Source organism: Lagenorhynchus albirostris, chromosome 2 (genome assembly GCF_949774975.1).
Source record: "Lagenorhynchus albirostris chromosome 2, mLagAlb1.1, whole genome shotgun sequence".
Classification (NCBI taxonomy): Eukaryota; Metazoa; Chordata; class Mammalia; order Artiodactyla; family Delphinidae; genus Lagenorhynchus; species Lagenorhynchus albirostris.
Window position 1 is genome coordinate 157618852 of NC_083096.1, and position 17202 is coordinate 157636053.

Here is a 17202-nt window from a genome sequence, read left to right on the forward strand (position 1 = left end):
TAAACAGAAGCAAAAGGGAGCAGCAAAATTCCCCAGCCTATCCACAGGACACACTGAAATCTGGGATAAGCCAAAGTGTCAGAGGACAGTCCAGAGGAAGGGAAGATGCACTTGCAGAAAAGAGTGCAGGGCAGTGCAGAAGGGGTGCCCGCAGCAAGAGAAAGGTATTATCTGCACAGAGGAGGGTGGAGACTGAGCCCCACCTTGGGGAGATAACCACCCCCTACAGAGCCAGGCCAAAGAACAAGTCAGGTACATAGTTCCTTCTGACGGCTCAATGCTTCTGGGATGTAAACTCATTGGGCATGGGAGGGATTTCCAGATTTTGGCAATAGACTCAAGTTATGGTATAAAAATAACATTTAGTTTTTGCTTTTTTTTTTTCTTATTTTAGACCTAAGGATCGTTTGTTAAAAGACACCCCAGTTAAAAAATATTGAAACATAAACAGACTTGATCGTCAGGGAAAAAAAAGAAGCCAAGAGTGAGAAATGCTATGAAAGTAACTCCAGACCCAGGCAGGTGGGGAGGAAGCGGGGACAGGAAGAAAGGAGACGTAAGTGGAAAGGCCAGAGGCCAGTCACCTCAGCAGCTCCGAGAGACTTGTCATGTCTGAAAGTGCAAATGTCAATGGATTTTAACCATCTTGAGGTGGCAATCTTTTTAAAAGCTCAATGAATATGGAAGTCAACTCCTTCAAATGCAAAACAGCTGGCGCTCTGGCTGGAGGCTTGTTGGGTTAGGGGTATTTCATCCCCACCTACCTCCTCTCCCACCCCCACCCCGCCCCCACCCCCCAAAAATAGGTACAAAAGGTTGCAGTTCTGCAGCATTACCGTTACAGGGAAGGCACTGGTTACCCACCAGCAGGCGGAAGGAAGACAGGGTCGTGTCACTTCAGAGCTAAGTGCCATAGTGCCTTAAGTCTTACTAGGGGCTGGATGTCTGTCAGGGAGAAGGTGTAAGGTGGGGTAGAAAAGGTGGAAAAAGAGGAATAAGGGAAAGAGGAGTGGCAGCTGGGGGAGGGGCAACCAAATCATTAGCATTAAAAATCTTCCTACAAGCTGGATTCTCAACCCATTAAAACATCTAGTATCCTAAAATATTGATCTGCATCTGGTTTCGTTTTTCTTCTTAAACAAATCTAGACCTTTTCTGATTAAGGCTCCTAAAAAATCCTTCCCTCCTCCCACCCACTTTTCAAGCCCCTCACTTTCCCATCTAAAGTATCAAACCCAAACCTACCAGCTTTTGTCTGCAGGGCTGCAGGGCCGACCTTACCAAGCTGTCAGGCATGAGTCTTTAGCACTGTGAGTCACATGCGACATCTGTGTGTATGGTGGGCACCGGGGCTGCCTCTCTTGGTCCAGTGGAGTCAGGGCCAGATGTGACAAGATGGGGTGAGGGGTGGAGGGCATGAGGTGAATATCAGAGATTTCTGGCTGGTGGTCTGGCTTACTGGCCCTGTTCCCCACCCTTTCGCCCCCTCTGTAGAGGAAACAAGGCCTTCTGCATTCCTCCCTGCCCCATCTCCCTCCTCCCTGCTTCCTCTGGATTTGGGCGGCACAGCTCTTGGGGCTTGGAAAGCTTTCTTCTATCCAGTGAGGTAACAGCGTTCTGCCTTCAAGCGAAGTACATGGTGCGCAGAGTATCCTGGTGAACCTGCACGGCTTTGGCCAGGGCCTGGGGGTCCCGCCCATTGCTCTGCCCCGATATGTGGCTCCCCTCTCCACTGAAAAGGAAAAATGAAAGAAGTCCTTCCTGGTGAACTGAGCTGCTAATTCTTTCCCCCACCCCTAGGATGCCAATTCCCATAACAATTTAAGAGAAAACCCCAACCCAGATTTGGGCTGACGAGCCCAAGGACATCAAATCGGACAATACTCATTTCCTACTACCCAAGGAAAATTGAGAGGGTCTGGTACCAGAGGCTGAAGCAAAAAGGAAGCCAGCCTGATCCCAGGCCTCACCTGTCATGCTCCTTGTCCACTAGGTGGTATCGTGCCCGGAAAGCCACCAAGCGGGCATAGTAGGCAGGTGCTGGAATTGAGACGGAGCGTGTGCATCGTACGTAAGTGTGGCACAGCTGGTACGTCAAGATCTGGAGCTCATCCGCTGTGAAACGGTTGTCATCCCAAAGGACATAGTAATGGGATGGTCGGCTGGTGCCCTGGGAAGATAGGAAGGTGAGGGGCCCCAGGTTGGGCAGAGGGGATGGTTGACAATAAGGAACAGGCTCACTATTAAGAGTATGGCTGGGTTGGAAGACCCACCTATGAAAAGGCAGACACAAAGCCACCTATGTCATAAAGCACTCATCTTATGGGCAACCTGCCTAAGACGTTCAAAGTGCACTCATGTTCAAGTGCACGAAGGGCTTATTAAGAGAACAATCCTGATTTGAATGCCACTCAGTGAGGAATGATATATTCTAGAGGCAGTGGGAATAATCAACTAATCTTTGACCCATTGGAAATCCCAGGACATAGCCCAGCTACCTGGATGCCTGCGTGGCTGCACAGATAGAAGTCAAACTCAAATGGGTGGGTGATGTTGGTGTCCACAGTGGTCCCAGCTGGGATGTTACCACTCTTCCCAATCTGTATAGAGACAAAGACAACCGAGATCCCAAGACCTGCATGACCCTAACTAGGGCCCCGACTCAATTCTAATCTGATTCCATCAGAATCCCAAGAGTAAAGTAGAAGCTGCTATTCCCAGAGGGTACTGGGAATTGAAATAATAGGCTTCTAAAGTCATACAGACCTGTGTTTAAGTGCTGCTTTCACCATTTATTAGCTGTGTGATCTTAGCAAGTCATTTAACCTTTCTGAGGCTAAACTGGAGATAATAACAGTACCTACCTCACAGGGCTGCTGTGAGGAAGACGCCTTGTACAGTGTCTGGCACATAGGAGAAGTTCAATAAATGGAAGTTCCCTTTCCCTTCTCTGGGAGCTGGTCTATATATGGGGTCTATAGGCCAGGGAGCTAGGAGGAGGGAGATGAAGTATAAGGGAAGGAGGGGAGAAGGGGGAAACAAAGGGAAGGAAGCAGCAGAGGAAGGACCACAAGAGCTAAGGGGAAGAAAGGGACCAGGGAAGATGGACAGGCCAAGGACTAAATCCCCAGATTTTATTTCAAGGGCTTCTTCCATATTAAGAGAAGGGAGACAAGATAAGGGTATGGGTGGCTTCCTCAATCCCTCACTCACTCGCTCATTCTTGTCAGCACAAAAAAGGCGGGTGTGATGGCGTTTCTGCACCACAATATAAGTGATCCCGGGCTGGTAGTCCTTTTCCAGTTTGATGCAGGCATCACGAATGGCCAGCAGCTCATAGTGGAGGATCTAGGCACAGGGTGAGGAGGGAGACAAAGAGACATACAGCTCCTCTTGAGTTCACGCATCTTTCTGAACTAAGGGGTTGCCACTTGTAATACGGCTTTTTGTTCAGCCTCTCTTTATAAGCTGATACCCAACCATTAGAGATGATAAGCCCTTCCTACCAAAATCAGCCTTATACAGGCATACCTCGGAGATATTGTGGGTTCAGTTCCAGATCACTACAATAAAGTAAGTCACATGATTTTTTTGGTTTCCCAGTGCATATAAAAGTTATGCTTACACTATGCTATAGTCTATTAAGTGTGCAGTAGCAGTATGTCTAAAAAAAAAGTAAATACCTTAATTAAAAAATACTTTATGGCTAAAAACTGCTAACTATCACCTGAGCCAGTGAGTCGTAGTAGTAACATCAAAGATCACTGATCACAGATCACCATAACAAATATAATAATAATAAAAAAGTTTGAAATACTGCAAGAATTATCAAAATGTGACACAGAGCCATGAAGTTTTAGCAAATGCTGTTGGAAAAATGGTGCCGACACACTTGCTGGACGCAGGGTTGCCACAAACCTTCAATTTGTAAAAAATGCAGTATCTGCGAAGCACGATAAAGCGAAGTGCAATAAAACGAGGTATGCCTGTAGACAGTTCACCTGATATGTTCCTATAAAGCTTAGCTGGGAGGCTTAGTATCAGCAGAGAGCACTCACCTGGTTCCTATGTATAATTAGACCTAACATAAAGACACAGAACCAAGGTTCAGAGAGAAATCACAATGCCCAAAGTAAGGCTGAATTTAGGATCAGAAGGAAAATGGAAGTTACCCATGAGCTCTAAGAGCAGACAGGATTGGGACCACCATAGAAGACTAGACACATAGTTCAGAAATGGGTGTAGAGGGACTAGATAAATTCAGTCCTGAAAAAAAGCAGTATTATACAAAAATGGACTAGCTCAAGAAGCCACAGGTGAAAAACCATAGTCAGTAGTTGCCTTGTGGCCTTGGATGTCAGGTATAGGGAGTAAAAACTGTATGGCAGAAGTAAATACAATTTAGAATCAATTAGAACTAGGTTTAAACCCAAGCTTTATCTAATTTTATTACCTTGAGCAAGTTACTTAACCCCTTTAAGTCTCATTTTCTCCACACTGACTAAAGTTACTAATAAGATCAGCTTCACAAAACTGTTGTGAAGACTAAAACAAATAATTAAGTAAAAACACAAAAAACCTAGTAGTGGCTTAATAACTGCTGACTGCTTTGCTTAGTAAGCAGTTTGAATTTTAACCCCAGGCTATGTGAGGTCACTAGACATCTCTAAACACAGACATGTTATGATAAATGCATCTGGCATTTTAGGAAACACTGTATGACTTGGAGGAAATTGAGCATAATGGTTAAGAGCATGAACTTTGGAATCTAACCAATTTGTCTGAATCCCAGCTCTACCACTTATTAGCCTGGATGACACTGAAGAAATCATTTAACATTTTCAAGCCTCAGTTTCATCATCTATCAAGTGGAACAATAATTATTTCATAGGGTTATTGTAAGCATTAAATAGAATACATACAAAGTGCTTAGCTCAGTTTACGGCACATAAGAGGTACCCAATAAATGGTAGTTATATTACTATGTTTTAATGGTAGGCAAGGAGACCAGGTCAGTACACTAATCTAAACAACAGAATATGAAGGCTTAGCAGGGAGAAAGAATAGGAGGAACATCGTGAAGGTCAATAGCAGTGATTCTCAAAGTGTGGTCTCCAGACCAGCAGCATCACCTAAGAACCTGTCAGAGCTACAGATTTTAGGGCCCCATCCTAGACTCACTGAAGCAGAAATTCTAAGGGTAGAGCTCTGCAAACTACTTTAATAAGCTCTCCAAAAGATTTTGATGGATGCTAAAGTTTGAGAACCACTGGTCTAAAGAATCAGTCTTCAACATGGACCAACTAGTAAATAGGCACTGAGGGTCTTTTATTACAAGAAGAAAGGTCTATCAGTGATTGTACACACCATCTCTCAATTGTGATCTCTGCTTTCAAGACTACTCCATTTAGCAAACCTCCCTAAGTAGTAGCACCTCCCAGTGTCAATAGCTCAGAAAAGACAGCAGTACTCTCTGCTACCATCAGGCCCCCTGGCCTCAATGTGAGGTTTTCTTGACCTATTGTGGGCCCTACCTGGGGGAGCTGGCCTTCAGGAACCCCATCTCGGTAGAAGATGATGCGGGTAGGCTTGAAGCGGGTGGACTTGTAGAACTGGATGAGCAGCTCACGTACCATGTAGGATAAGTCTTCAATGATCTCCTGCCGAGGTCGCTGCACCCGCACAGTAGCACAGTAACGGCTGGGGTGGGCATCCATACTGCCTACCACCTGATAACCAAAGAGGCAGGATAAGCTCCCAGAACCTCCACCCTCCCAACACTGTTAGGTTCTGGGTTTGGGGAAAGGCCTCTTAGCAAAACAACTATGCAATTGAATGAGGTTTTTTGGATTCAATAAGCCCTGGTTCAATCTCTGTTCTATCACACGTGTGGAAGTTACTTAATCCACGTGATCTTCTTGTTCCTCCTCTGAAATGGAGATAAGAATACCACCTACTTGCAGTGCTGTTGAAGCACATATAAGTCATCTTGTACAGGGCCTAACACACAGTAGGTACTTGATAAGTTTGATTTCCCTACTTCTTGCAGAGGGGCATGTGAAGGTTTGGCACTACTAGCTCAAAGAGTGACCTCATTCAAAAACAAGTTTATCTTTTTTTTTCAATTCAAGTGCTAATCTACGCTAGGAACCACAGTGAAGAGTGTTCTTGTGGGTGGTGGAATAACATCATTTTCTAAGGGGACAATAGCCAAAGCCTACTAGGATGGATGGCCACAAGGAAATTAAAGATAAGCATAGTATAGAGTTCCCCACATTTACTGAGAGAGGCCCAGTCTGCCTAGAGAAACTTGAGGGTTGAAGAAAGAGAAGTGGGAAAGAAGGCCTGGTCCCTTTAGCCAATTCAGAAGCCCCTATGAGACAGGGAGCAAAGATGTCAGGAGAGGGATTGGAGAGCTATCTAATCTACTAGGTGGATCAGGGGTAGGGATGGGGAAGAGTAAAGGACAATCGCAGCAACTAAGTAACTCCCTTAAAAGGGATTTCAGAGAAGAGATATGTTCATATTCCAAAAGTGGGCACAGAGAGAGAGAGAGGGAAACTCGAACACAGAACAAAAGTGATGGAGACAGGGCCAAGTCTCTGGCCACAGCCTACACTCTCACTGCTCTCTCTCTGAAAAGAAAATGCCATGCAGAGTTAGTTTTATTAAGAAACCAAGGGAGTGGTTAATGGGGATGATCAGCTGAAATAAAAAGATCTTGTGAAGGGTCAAGCACCAGAGCTAAGGGAAGGAAATCATGTGTAGTCTTGGGGGCCCAGAGCTAAGAGAAGAACCTTATGAGGAAGTTGGAAAGTAACACTCACTGCTGTGATAGAAGGTTTTTTCCCATCCCCTGCTGGGGGGTGTGTAACATCTGCTCCCAGGAATATCACTGGTTGTTGAAAGACAGCAGAGCTAAACAAGGAAGAGAAAACAAATGGTGAGGACTTGGGTCTTCTCTTCCTAGCACCATCTAGCACCCACTTTGGTCCTCTCTCCCTTGTGTGTGATTCACTTGGCCTGGACGGGGTCCTATCTTTTCATCAATCACCAGTATGGTACCTTGCTTGACAAGGGCAAGTGGGCAATAGAGTTCATACCGTTGGTGTGGAACTAGGATGTTGTTAATGCCACCAAGTTTGACATTGATCTTCAGGCAAAGGTTGGACAGAGTCTGAGGCGAGGTCTTGACCACATTCTTCACTTGCACACACTGTGTAGCCATTCCCAAGAGTGTATCTCCAACACGCTTCACTTCAGCTATGAGCAGGGAGAGAACTGATTAGTGCATTCAACAAATATTTACTGAATGCCTCCTAGATGCCACGAAGTATATGAGGTGCTAGGGAACACAATGATGACCAGAAACACACAGGGTCCCTACTCTTATAGTGCTTACTATCCAGTGACTAATTTTAAAAATTATGAAAAGTATAACAATGACAAATGCTACAACAGAAAACTCCATGGAGCTGTGAGAGCATATAACGTGGGGGTAATAACCTAGTCAGGAAAGGATTCTTGAGTAAGTAATGAGTGAACTGAAATCTAAAGGTAGAAGAGAACTTAGAAGGGAGAGGGAATATGGGAAAGAGCATTCCAGGCAGAGGGAAGAGCGTGCAAAAATGTACGCTGATAGGAGAAAGCAACATACTTTTGAGAAACTGAAAGGCCAAAGTAACTACAAAGGAGAATAAAAAGGAACCATAGTGTGAGAGGAAGAATGTGGTCATGAGACCAATCTAGGGAAATGAGGGTAGCTTAAGAAGGCAGCTGTCAAGATGGAAAGAAACAGATTCAAGAGACTATATATGTAAGGGAAAATAATTCTTATGGATAACCTCTGAGTTTCTAGATTTTTATAATAGAACAGATAGATCATAAGTTCTTTTTGAGACATTTTGAGTTTGAAGTGTTTTTTGGTCATCCCAGTGAGGATATCCATCACGCAACTGAGTATAGTAGTTGGAAGTTCAGGAGTAGTCTGAAATGGAGATGTAAATTTATGAGCTATTTAGGTACAGGCAGTAATTGAAAACATGATCTTGAGATCACCAAGGAAGAGAACAGAATGAAAGGAGAAGAAGGCTTAGACCTGTATCTCTGAACTCACAATACTTGCAGAACAGGAAGAAGATGAGTCTGCAAAGGACAAAAATTCAGAGAACCAAGAGAAAGATCAAGACAGTATTATATCATGAATGCCAGGGAAGAAAGAGTGTTTCAAGAAGGAGCAAGTGTTCAACTAAGTCAAATGCTGCTAAGAGATTGGTAAAATGAGGACCAGAATTTTGTGATAGTGAGGCAAAAATTAATGTATAGAGGCAAAAACTGTTTTTGGTAATACAAAGTACCAAGGAGGAGATGTAGGATCAATGAACGGTATGATATGTTTTCAATGGGAGAGATTTGAGAATGTTCAAAAAGCTAAAGGGATCATTTCTACTTCTAATAGATAAAGTTAGAGGCAAACCAGTGTCTCTGCACATAACATTCAGAAAAGCCAAATAAAATATAGAAATCATCTTTTTGTAGGCAGTAGAGAAGTGCTAAGACAACAAGAACTGGAAAGGTTAACACTGCAGAGAGGGAGAGAATCTCACAGAGGTGAGCCATCTGCTGCAGCTGCTTTTGCCCTGGGTACATGTGCTGATTCTAGGTGTGGGCAGGAGGCTGAGATTCTAGGCTTTGCACCAGAAGAGGAACCACTGCCAAGGGACAGAGAAAGCAACAGTTTCTGGCGAACACAGGCTAGTTCTAAACGTGAAAGGTTAAAAAAAAACATTTAAAAGAAAACACAGACTAGTATCTTCATGACCTTGGGATTTCCTAAACAGGACTCAGAAAGTACTAGGCGTAAAGGAAAAATATTGACAAATAGGACTACATTAAAATTTTAAATTTCTGTTCAACAAAAGAACCCATTAAGAAAGTAAAAAGGCAAGCCACAGATATGTATAATACATATAAATTTAAATAAAGGAATTATAAAGAACATCTATAAATCAATAAGAGAAAGGTAGTGAAGCCAGCAACAAAAGGAAAAGACTTGAGCAGGAACTTCTCAAAAGAGGCTCGTGAAACAGCCAATAGAAATATAAAAAGATACTCAACTTTATCAATCACCGGAGAATTCAAATTAAAAGCAAAATGCAGTATAACTAAACACCCATAAGAATGGCTAAAATGAAAGCGACAATACCAAGTTTGGTAAGGACATCAATAACTACAACTCTCATTTGCTGCTGTTGGAAGTATACATTTGTACACTTAAAATCCCTCCTAGTTACACACCCAATAGAAATGGGCATATATGTTCAAAGGACATGTACAAGAATGTTCAATGAAGCATTATTTATAATAGTAAAAACTGGAACCAACCCAAATATGTCCATTAACAGTAGAATGTATAAATACATGTAAATTGTGTTATCATATAATGGAAAAACTGTAGCAAACTACAACTAAACAAACACGGATAAATCTTACAAACATAATGTTGAGTGAAAGAAGCCAGACACAAAAAAAGGTACATGGTATATGACTCCATTTATATAAAGTTCAAAGACAGTCAAAACTAATCTATGGTGTTAGAAGCCAAAATAATAGTGGTTAACACTGATGGGGAGTTGTAGTGATTGGTAGCCTGGGATTGTGGTAATGTTCTACTATCAAAACTAGGTACTGGTTACCTTGCTAAGACATTTTGTGAGAATTAATTGAACACAAAAGATCTCTATATGTATACCGTACTTCAATAAAAAGTTTACATTAAAAAAATTGTACCAGTTTAGTGGAGAGGAAGGAGTTAAAAATACTAAGAACAGGGTGAGGTATGGTAGCAGATTAGAACTGGACAAATGTGACACTATCCTTTTACACTCTCAGGGCAATCACAATGCATATGGACCTTGCTGTGACCATCACTTGGCCTACCAGGAAGGAGGATGAAGGATCTTTAAAAGAATCTGACTGTTCCTCTTATCTGCAGGCTTAATTCCTAGGCAATGCCCCCATTACCTAAGTGGTATTCAATATAATCAAAGAACAGCATGTAAGTGGAAGAAACCCAAGGTCCTAATCAAGGTATGAGACTGGAGAGAGGTATAACATGACTGAGCCCAGGGAAGGGAAAATTTTCTGAGTAAGCACTGACTTCTCCAAGCATGCCGCACTATACTCCACATGCAGGCCAAAAACACTGGATTCTCCCTTTATGGAGGAAACCAGAAACATGGATAATTACTCAAGGCAGTTCTCCTAAAAAACATCCAATAAATCAATAAGAAAAAGGTAGTGAAGCCAATGAAAAAAGGAAAAGACTTGAGCAGGCACTTCTCAAAAGAGGCTAGTGAAACAGCCAATAGAAATATAAAAAGACACTCCACTTTATCAATCACAAGGGACACCAATTTATGGCCCAAGAGAGACATGGACTGGAGGTGAACCAACTTCCATAAGTATTGAGTATCATGTGAGCGGAAGGCTCTACCTTGGGTATATATGTGCAGAGGGAAGAAGATTTCAGAGCAGAATCAGATCCACTCCATGCTCAAAACAATATCAAGCAAGACCGTAATTGATCAGCAGCCTGATACAATTTCTAGAGGAATCCAAAAAGAGACAAGTTAATCCTGTAGGTAGGATGACAAGAGAAAGCTTCCAGGAATAAGTACATTTAAACTAGGACTTGAAGGATAGAGAATTTTAAGGGCAAGGTGGAGGATAAAAAGAGTACTTAAATATTCTAGGCAAAGGCAAATGATGTAAGCAAAACCAGAGACTAGACAGCAGAGACAAGGAATGAGCATTTAGAGCATCTACTATGTCACAGGCACTGTGTTAGATGCTGCATTTTATATAATTAATTAATGAGGCTGAGAAAGGTTAGATAATTTGCCTAAGACAGTAATCTGGCATAGCCAGGATTAAAATCCAGTTCTATCTAACTCCAGAACAAGTCATCTTTCTGGTATGTGTGGCAAAGGGAACAGTACCTGAAGCTGAAAAGGTTAAACTAAGATCAGGGCCCTAAAAAACTTTTATTTTGTGAATGGGGGCTAATGAAGGTTTTTGGGGTTTTTTTGAGAGTACAATCACAAAAAGTCTCATCCAGTAACCTATACAAGAAAAATTTAAGAAGAAATGTTAGAACTAAATTGAGAAGAGTGGGTGGAGAGCAGGGAATACACCTTAATACTGTAAAAAAGAGCATTAGAGGTGAGGCAAAGAGAAGACAGACTGTCCCCAAAGTCTGGATGAAGGTACCCAGAAGCAACTGTGATGCCAACACAGAAGAGAAAAGTAAAGAGAAGGGCTTACTGGTAGACAGAGGAGACAAGCTAGTAAAGAAATGGTTCACCAAAACACTTTGTAAGAGCAGAGAGCACATACCAATGTATTCAGGATCTAACGGTGTTTCTTTTCACACACAGTAGGTGATCAATAAACTCTTGTGGAAAGGAGATAGGTCAAAGGGAGAGATCGGAACTGCAGAGAGGTCAAGGGTGGAATCAAGATTTTAATAATACAATATAACATACAGTAACAATAGTTGGTGACTGAAACAACTGAAATGGATGAGAATTTCACTAGAATGAAAAGGCAGAGAGGGCAGAGTACAGAAATCTGGAAAATGCCAGGCATTCCTGGTAATGACAAAAACAATTAAGGAGAGACAGGAGAAAATATCAAGAAGTCAAGAGGAGAAAGGTCATTGGTGACCCTCTGCAGAGGAGGTTTAGGAGAATGGCAGAGGTAAAATAAATGAAAAAGGCTAAGGAGTAAGGGGCTGGTGAGGAAGTGGGCGTAGAAAATGTAGAGAACTCATTTAAAAACGTTGATGAAGAAAAACAAAAAAATAGGAAGAGAAAAGCTAAAGGAGATGGCATGACTGTGGTAATGTGCTCTAGGGTGGGGAATCTAAAGATGTTTGAGGGTTCAAGGGTCCCAAAGGTAAAAGGAAGGAATAGAAACAAGAGCACACGTGGGTTGAGTAAGATAAAAGGAGAGACACCTCTTCCTTTGAAGAGGAGACGTGGAGAAGGAAAAAGAGTAAGAGAAGAGCACTGAGTCAGAGATGTATATAGTCATTCTCATTCTTAAAAGAGAGGAAAAGAGAGGGAAAGCTTCTCAAAAAGTCTCCATCATTCCCAGCAGTGGAACACCAACAGAACCACCACAAATTCTGCTTGGGTGTGCTGCCCTATGTCTTGACAGACAATGCACTCCTGAGAATAGGAATCTGGACTGACCCATCTCTGTATCCAGCTCAGCTTAGCCTGGCATACACACCAGCACACAGAGGACCCCAATAAATGTTACTGGGAAGGATTGTGAGCAGGTAAACAGGACCAGAGATGACTAACTGGCTCATATAGTCTAATATTTCTCCTCTAAGAAGAGCACTGACACTAAGGAACAGCTCTGGCTAGAGCCAAGAATCCACACTGAGTCGTCCCTAGGATCTTCCAGGGAGCTACCCTGAGAGGAGTCCTATCACCGTAATCACTGTCCCAACAGAACTGTACCATACACTGGCGTCTTCCCTGGCAGGATGACGATAATGAGCTGCAGCCCTGAGTAGGTGTTCTTGAGATGCCGGAACATGGGCTCCACGCTGTCTGCCCCCTGCGCATATTTGCAGAAGCAAGGCTGGCCCTGGATGGGCATCCCTGCATCCTTGGAAATCTTCCGCAGCTGGTCTGTGAAGTTCCTGCAGCACAAGTATGGTCATGACAGGAGGCAGGTAAGTCCCACTTTAATACCTCTAACCAAATGCCTCCATCTTAGGTGCCTAGCACTATGACAGGCACTGACAGATTATAAGATGAATGAGACATCATCACATCTAGTGTAAAAAGCACATTTACAGTTGGATAGGACAAGATAGAGCTTGCCAAGTGTTCAATGGTATGAGCAGAGAGCTGAGGGAGCCCAGAGAAGGGATCTGTGGGAATTCTCAAAGTCCCCCATGTTGTCCCATTCAAGCAGCTGGTTCCTATGTTTCAAGTCTACAGCAATAGGAAGATGCCCAAGAGGAAGGCCTCTTGGCTCAAATTAAAATAAATAAGGTTCCAACAGTGATCAGAGCACAGGAGATGCTCAGAAAAAAATGAGCTCCCTCCTCCCCTACTGGTTCTTTGAAGCCTGAGAGCAAATAATTAAACAAGTTTCTTTCTTTTGCCTTTAGAGCTTTACCCTAGGAAAGGAAGACAAAGCTGGAAGAGAGGGTTCACATGCAACAGATTAAAAAAAAAAATCGAGCTACATAAATATAATGACAGACTGAAAGGAGCAGCAGGAAATTCAATTGTGAAAGTCCTGCATTTAGATTAAAAGCAACAATGTACAAATAGAGAATAAAAGCAATCGTTTAGGGGATGTTATTATATAGCATATAAATATCAATAAGATGGATTTAAAAGCCTATACAGCGAGGAAATAAATTTTTTACTTATTAGTTAAAAAGAAAAAAACCCCATAAGATTAATATAGTACAACACTGTTGTATAAAATTTTAAATCACTTATATACATATAGGTATATAAAATACATAAATTGGGTAGGAAGGTTATAATAATTCATGACAGTGACTGCATCAGAAAGGAGGAACGGGACTAGAATGGAGAATATAAAGGAATGTCAAATTTATCTTTACTATTTTATTTACTTTTTAAAAAGGATAAAATAAATATGACAATACTCTGGATGATGGACACATGGATGTTTTCCATATTATTCTAATTTAAAAAATTCTTTCAAATAAACATTAGAATAAAAAATATAACCTATTATTTCATGTAAATAAGAGCCAGGGCTCTGATGGACAACCTAACAGTGTTTCTTCCATTTCTCTGCTTTGTATACAACTACAGTATAGCTATTTAAAAAGCCAAGGTGTTACCAGATTCCATCAATAAGTGGGTCTTTACTTCCAGGAAAGTGGTTTTCCCTATCTTCTATTACCAGATCACACTTGGGATATTATGTCCAGTGCTGGGGGCCACAAAGTGTTTAGAGAACTCTAGGATGGAGAAAGTCTTAAAATCCTGTCCTAAAAGTGATACAGCTGAGGTAACGGCTTCTTTAGCCAGAAGAAAATTCTGAGGGTTGACCCTAGGACTCCCTTATACCTCCCCAATTACCAATTTCTCCACCTCATCTCTTCCCCTTTTGTCTCAGTGGAAAGGATGGCTTTTCCTGTGCTTTGGATCCCATTCCCTCATACACATGTAGGAACTTTGTTCTATTTCCTTTCTGGTTTCTCTGGGTTCTATTTTCAGCCTCTGTTCACTATGCACATTCTCCCTGGACAATCTCATCCACTGCCACAGCCGAAAACTCTCAAATCTTAATCTTTAGCCCAGAACCATACATGCAACTGGGTACCCTGACCCAGGTGTACAAGTCACATTTTTACTCCCTGAATCTAGGGATCATTGCAAGAAGGGGCTGTCTGATGAACTGACTCCTTCCAACTCTGAGATTCTAGGTTTATCAGTTTCTGTACCCCAAAATATCCAAAACAACAAACTGCTTCTCAAAAGAATGGGACAGGGGAAGGACACGGGAATGAGAGAGAAACACACCAAGAGTGGAGCTACCAACAATGTGACACAAAGGCACAGCGCTGAGAGCCTTTCTAATATTGGTTAAGGACCAGCCCTCCAAAGCCTGGCCAAGGCTAAGAGCAGCCTGGCTTAAATGGGGCTAAAATCCCAAGAACCCAGGAAAGGAGACAAGAGGAACACATTTAAGAGAAACTATAATTGTGTGGAAGTAGTTATGTATCTGTGAGGGGAGAAGGAGGGCCAGAGTCTCCATATTCATCAGGAGCTGCTGTAACTAATTCTTATGAAAATCCCAAGGCCAGCTGAACCCACCAGGGCACACATCTCTACTAATTCTCATCACTGCCCGAAGTGGTCAGCTCCACTGATTCTTTCTCAGCCCCAGAGTGCACTGACCTTACTCCAGATCCAGAGAAAAAAAAAAGCTACCACTTCAAAAGACTGCAGGAACACTGAACTGTACACTTTAAATGGGTAAATTTTGTGGTATTTGAAAAATATCTCAATAAAGCTGTTAAAAAAAAAAAGAAGACTGCAGGGGAAGGGTTGGTGACTTCTTCACTTACTTATTCACTCATTCAAGACCATTACTCCCCTAAACTGTTCCTTTAAACCATTTGGCTATATCACTTTCTTCATTGCTATCATCTACTCCCAGCCACTCAGCCACAGGTGGCTCAGAGGCCCTTACAATTCATGTTCACCTAATTCAGGTCACTTGGACCCGACGGAACAAATTCTGTGCACAGGAAAGGACAGCTCAGAGTACCAGCTGAACTTTTATTTCCAATTAGGAATATAAGCTTTGAAACCTCAGAACTGATTTGATTCCAATCTGACACTTTCTTGATATGCAAACCTTGTACAAGTTACTTAACCTCTTTGAGCCTCAGTCTCCTGAAAATGGAAATACCACCACCTACTCACTGTGAAGATGAAATAAGAGAACATAAAATTAGGTACAATGTTGGCACAAACATTATAGTCATCACTACTACTGTTTACCATCCATGTTAATAATTATAACAATAAAATAATTCAGGTCTCCCTTAGGAGATTCATGTCCTGAAATCATCATCTCTGACGCAGATATGGCTCCTTATCAAGACTCCTGACCACAGATGGACAGAAAAGAAACAGGCAGAAGTGTGAGCCAGACAGCACAGGTGGGGAGAGTCAAGACTCAGAAAGAACAGACTACAGATCAAATCGTGGCCCCCTGGGAGTAGAGGAAGTTAGGCAGCTCTAGGATCCTTCCCACCCTTCCATCCATACACCCAACCTCCTTACTTGAGCACTTCTTCTCGACACTGTTTTTGGGGTGCGAAGCAGGCAATGGCCCAGACTTTGATCTCAATTCCATTGTAGAACTGTTTCCCCCGCATGTCCCAGACACCTTGATTGGGTGTGGCAATGGCCCGGTTCTGGGGATAGGCAAAGGGGGCGTCCAGGTGAGCCTCAGTAGAGCCAGGTGCGTAGGGGAGCAAAAGCCATGGGCTATACAACCCAGCCTCCCCCCACATGTCCCAGAGATGTTGTCTGGCCCTGACCCTGCTCACCCGGCCGCCGTACTGCAAGATGGGCGCCGGCAGCACTCGCCCCGTCACCTCCGTCATGTCATCCTTCACCTTGATCCCAAATTCCTGAATGTAGGGATCTAGGTTGTAGCTGGCATTCTTCATCTGTAAGACAAAAGAAGGGGATCTCAGGAGAGCAGTAGCTTGGCAATACTGCTCACCTTCCAGGTCCCAAGCAGAAAGCCCTGAAGAACAGCTGAGGCTGGCAAGAAATAGCCCTAAAAAAGGGGTTGGGGGGAAGTGGAAGATGAGGTAAGTGGGAATGGATAACATAGGGAAGTAATACAGGAGAGAAAAAGAGATAGGAAACAAAGTAGCTACAGGGTCAAGAAACAAGAGCAGTCCTATGGAGTCCCAGGTAACAAATCCAGACTTTTGTTTTCCTAAGGGTCCTGCCAGGGCAGAAAGGCATCTGTGCTACCAGGGACTCCCATGACTGAGCAACCAAGCATACGTTTCTCTGCATCCTCACTGACCAGGCGGCTGATCTCCTCTTGTCTGTCTGGGGCCGATCTAGCTGTAGCCTTTATCATGGTTGAAGTCTGGTTGTCAGTCAGCTTCTTAATGCAGCGCTGCCCAGCCACAATGTTACAGACCTAAGGAAACAAGAATATGTACCGCTGGCCTGAGTATAGTTCACCCTATACCCGGAGCCCCATAGTAAGGAAAGAGGACTTGGCTGTCAGTCCTGGGAAATGGACTAGAAAATCCCTTGTTCATAGACAGGTAAGTTAGAAAATAGCCACGTGCAATACAAAAGGTAATACAGCCACTTTGTGATTAAGAGCTTGGGATCCAGAGGCAGATCTGGGCTCAGGGCTCATATATTAAATAGGGAGAACAGTAACAATCTCCTAGGACTGTCTGGAGACTAAATTAAATAAAGCACTTAAAGAACCAAGTACAGTTCTGAACATTGTAAACACTCAGTAAGTTGTAGCATAAATTATTATTTACCAAAGGACCCAGTCTAGAGCTCTTCTTAAGACTAAAAAAACTCAATACACACAAACTGGATGCCTAGGTAGCAGACAGCTCTCCAATGGTAG

General features: G+C 42.8%; 1 protein-coding gene across 2 annotated transcripts in view; it reads right to left on the bottom strand.

The window, feature by feature from the left end:
* Positions 1 to 811: 811 nt before the first annotated feature.
* LOC132514955 (protein argonaute-1) overlaps positions 812 to 17202 on the bottom strand; it is a 30191-nt gene continuing 13800 nt past the window's right edge. For both annotated transcript variants that reach the window (XM_060140567.1, XM_060140568.1), the window contains 11 exons: positions 16630 to 16749; positions 16136 to 16258; positions 15867 to 16000; positions 12534 to 12718; positions 7104 to 7263; positions 6828 to 6918; positions 5535 to 5729; positions 3214 to 3348; positions 2499 to 2600; positions 1971 to 2170; positions 812 to 1732 (listed from right to left, as the gene is read on the bottom strand). In XM_060140567.1, coding sequence (XP_059996550.1) covers positions 1624 to 1732; positions 1971 to 2170; positions 2499 to 2600; positions 3214 to 3348; positions 5535 to 5729; positions 6828 to 6918; positions 7104 to 7263; positions 12534 to 12718; positions 15867 to 16000; positions 16136 to 16258; positions 16630 to 16749 — 1554 coding nt within the window. In that variant the 3' untranslated portion in view covers positions 812 to 1623. The remainder of the gene's footprint in view (positions 1733 to 1970; positions 2171 to 2498; positions 2601 to 3213; positions 3349 to 5534; positions 5730 to 6827; positions 6919 to 7103; positions 7264 to 12533; positions 12719 to 15866; positions 16001 to 16135; positions 16259 to 16629; positions 16750 to 17202) is intronic.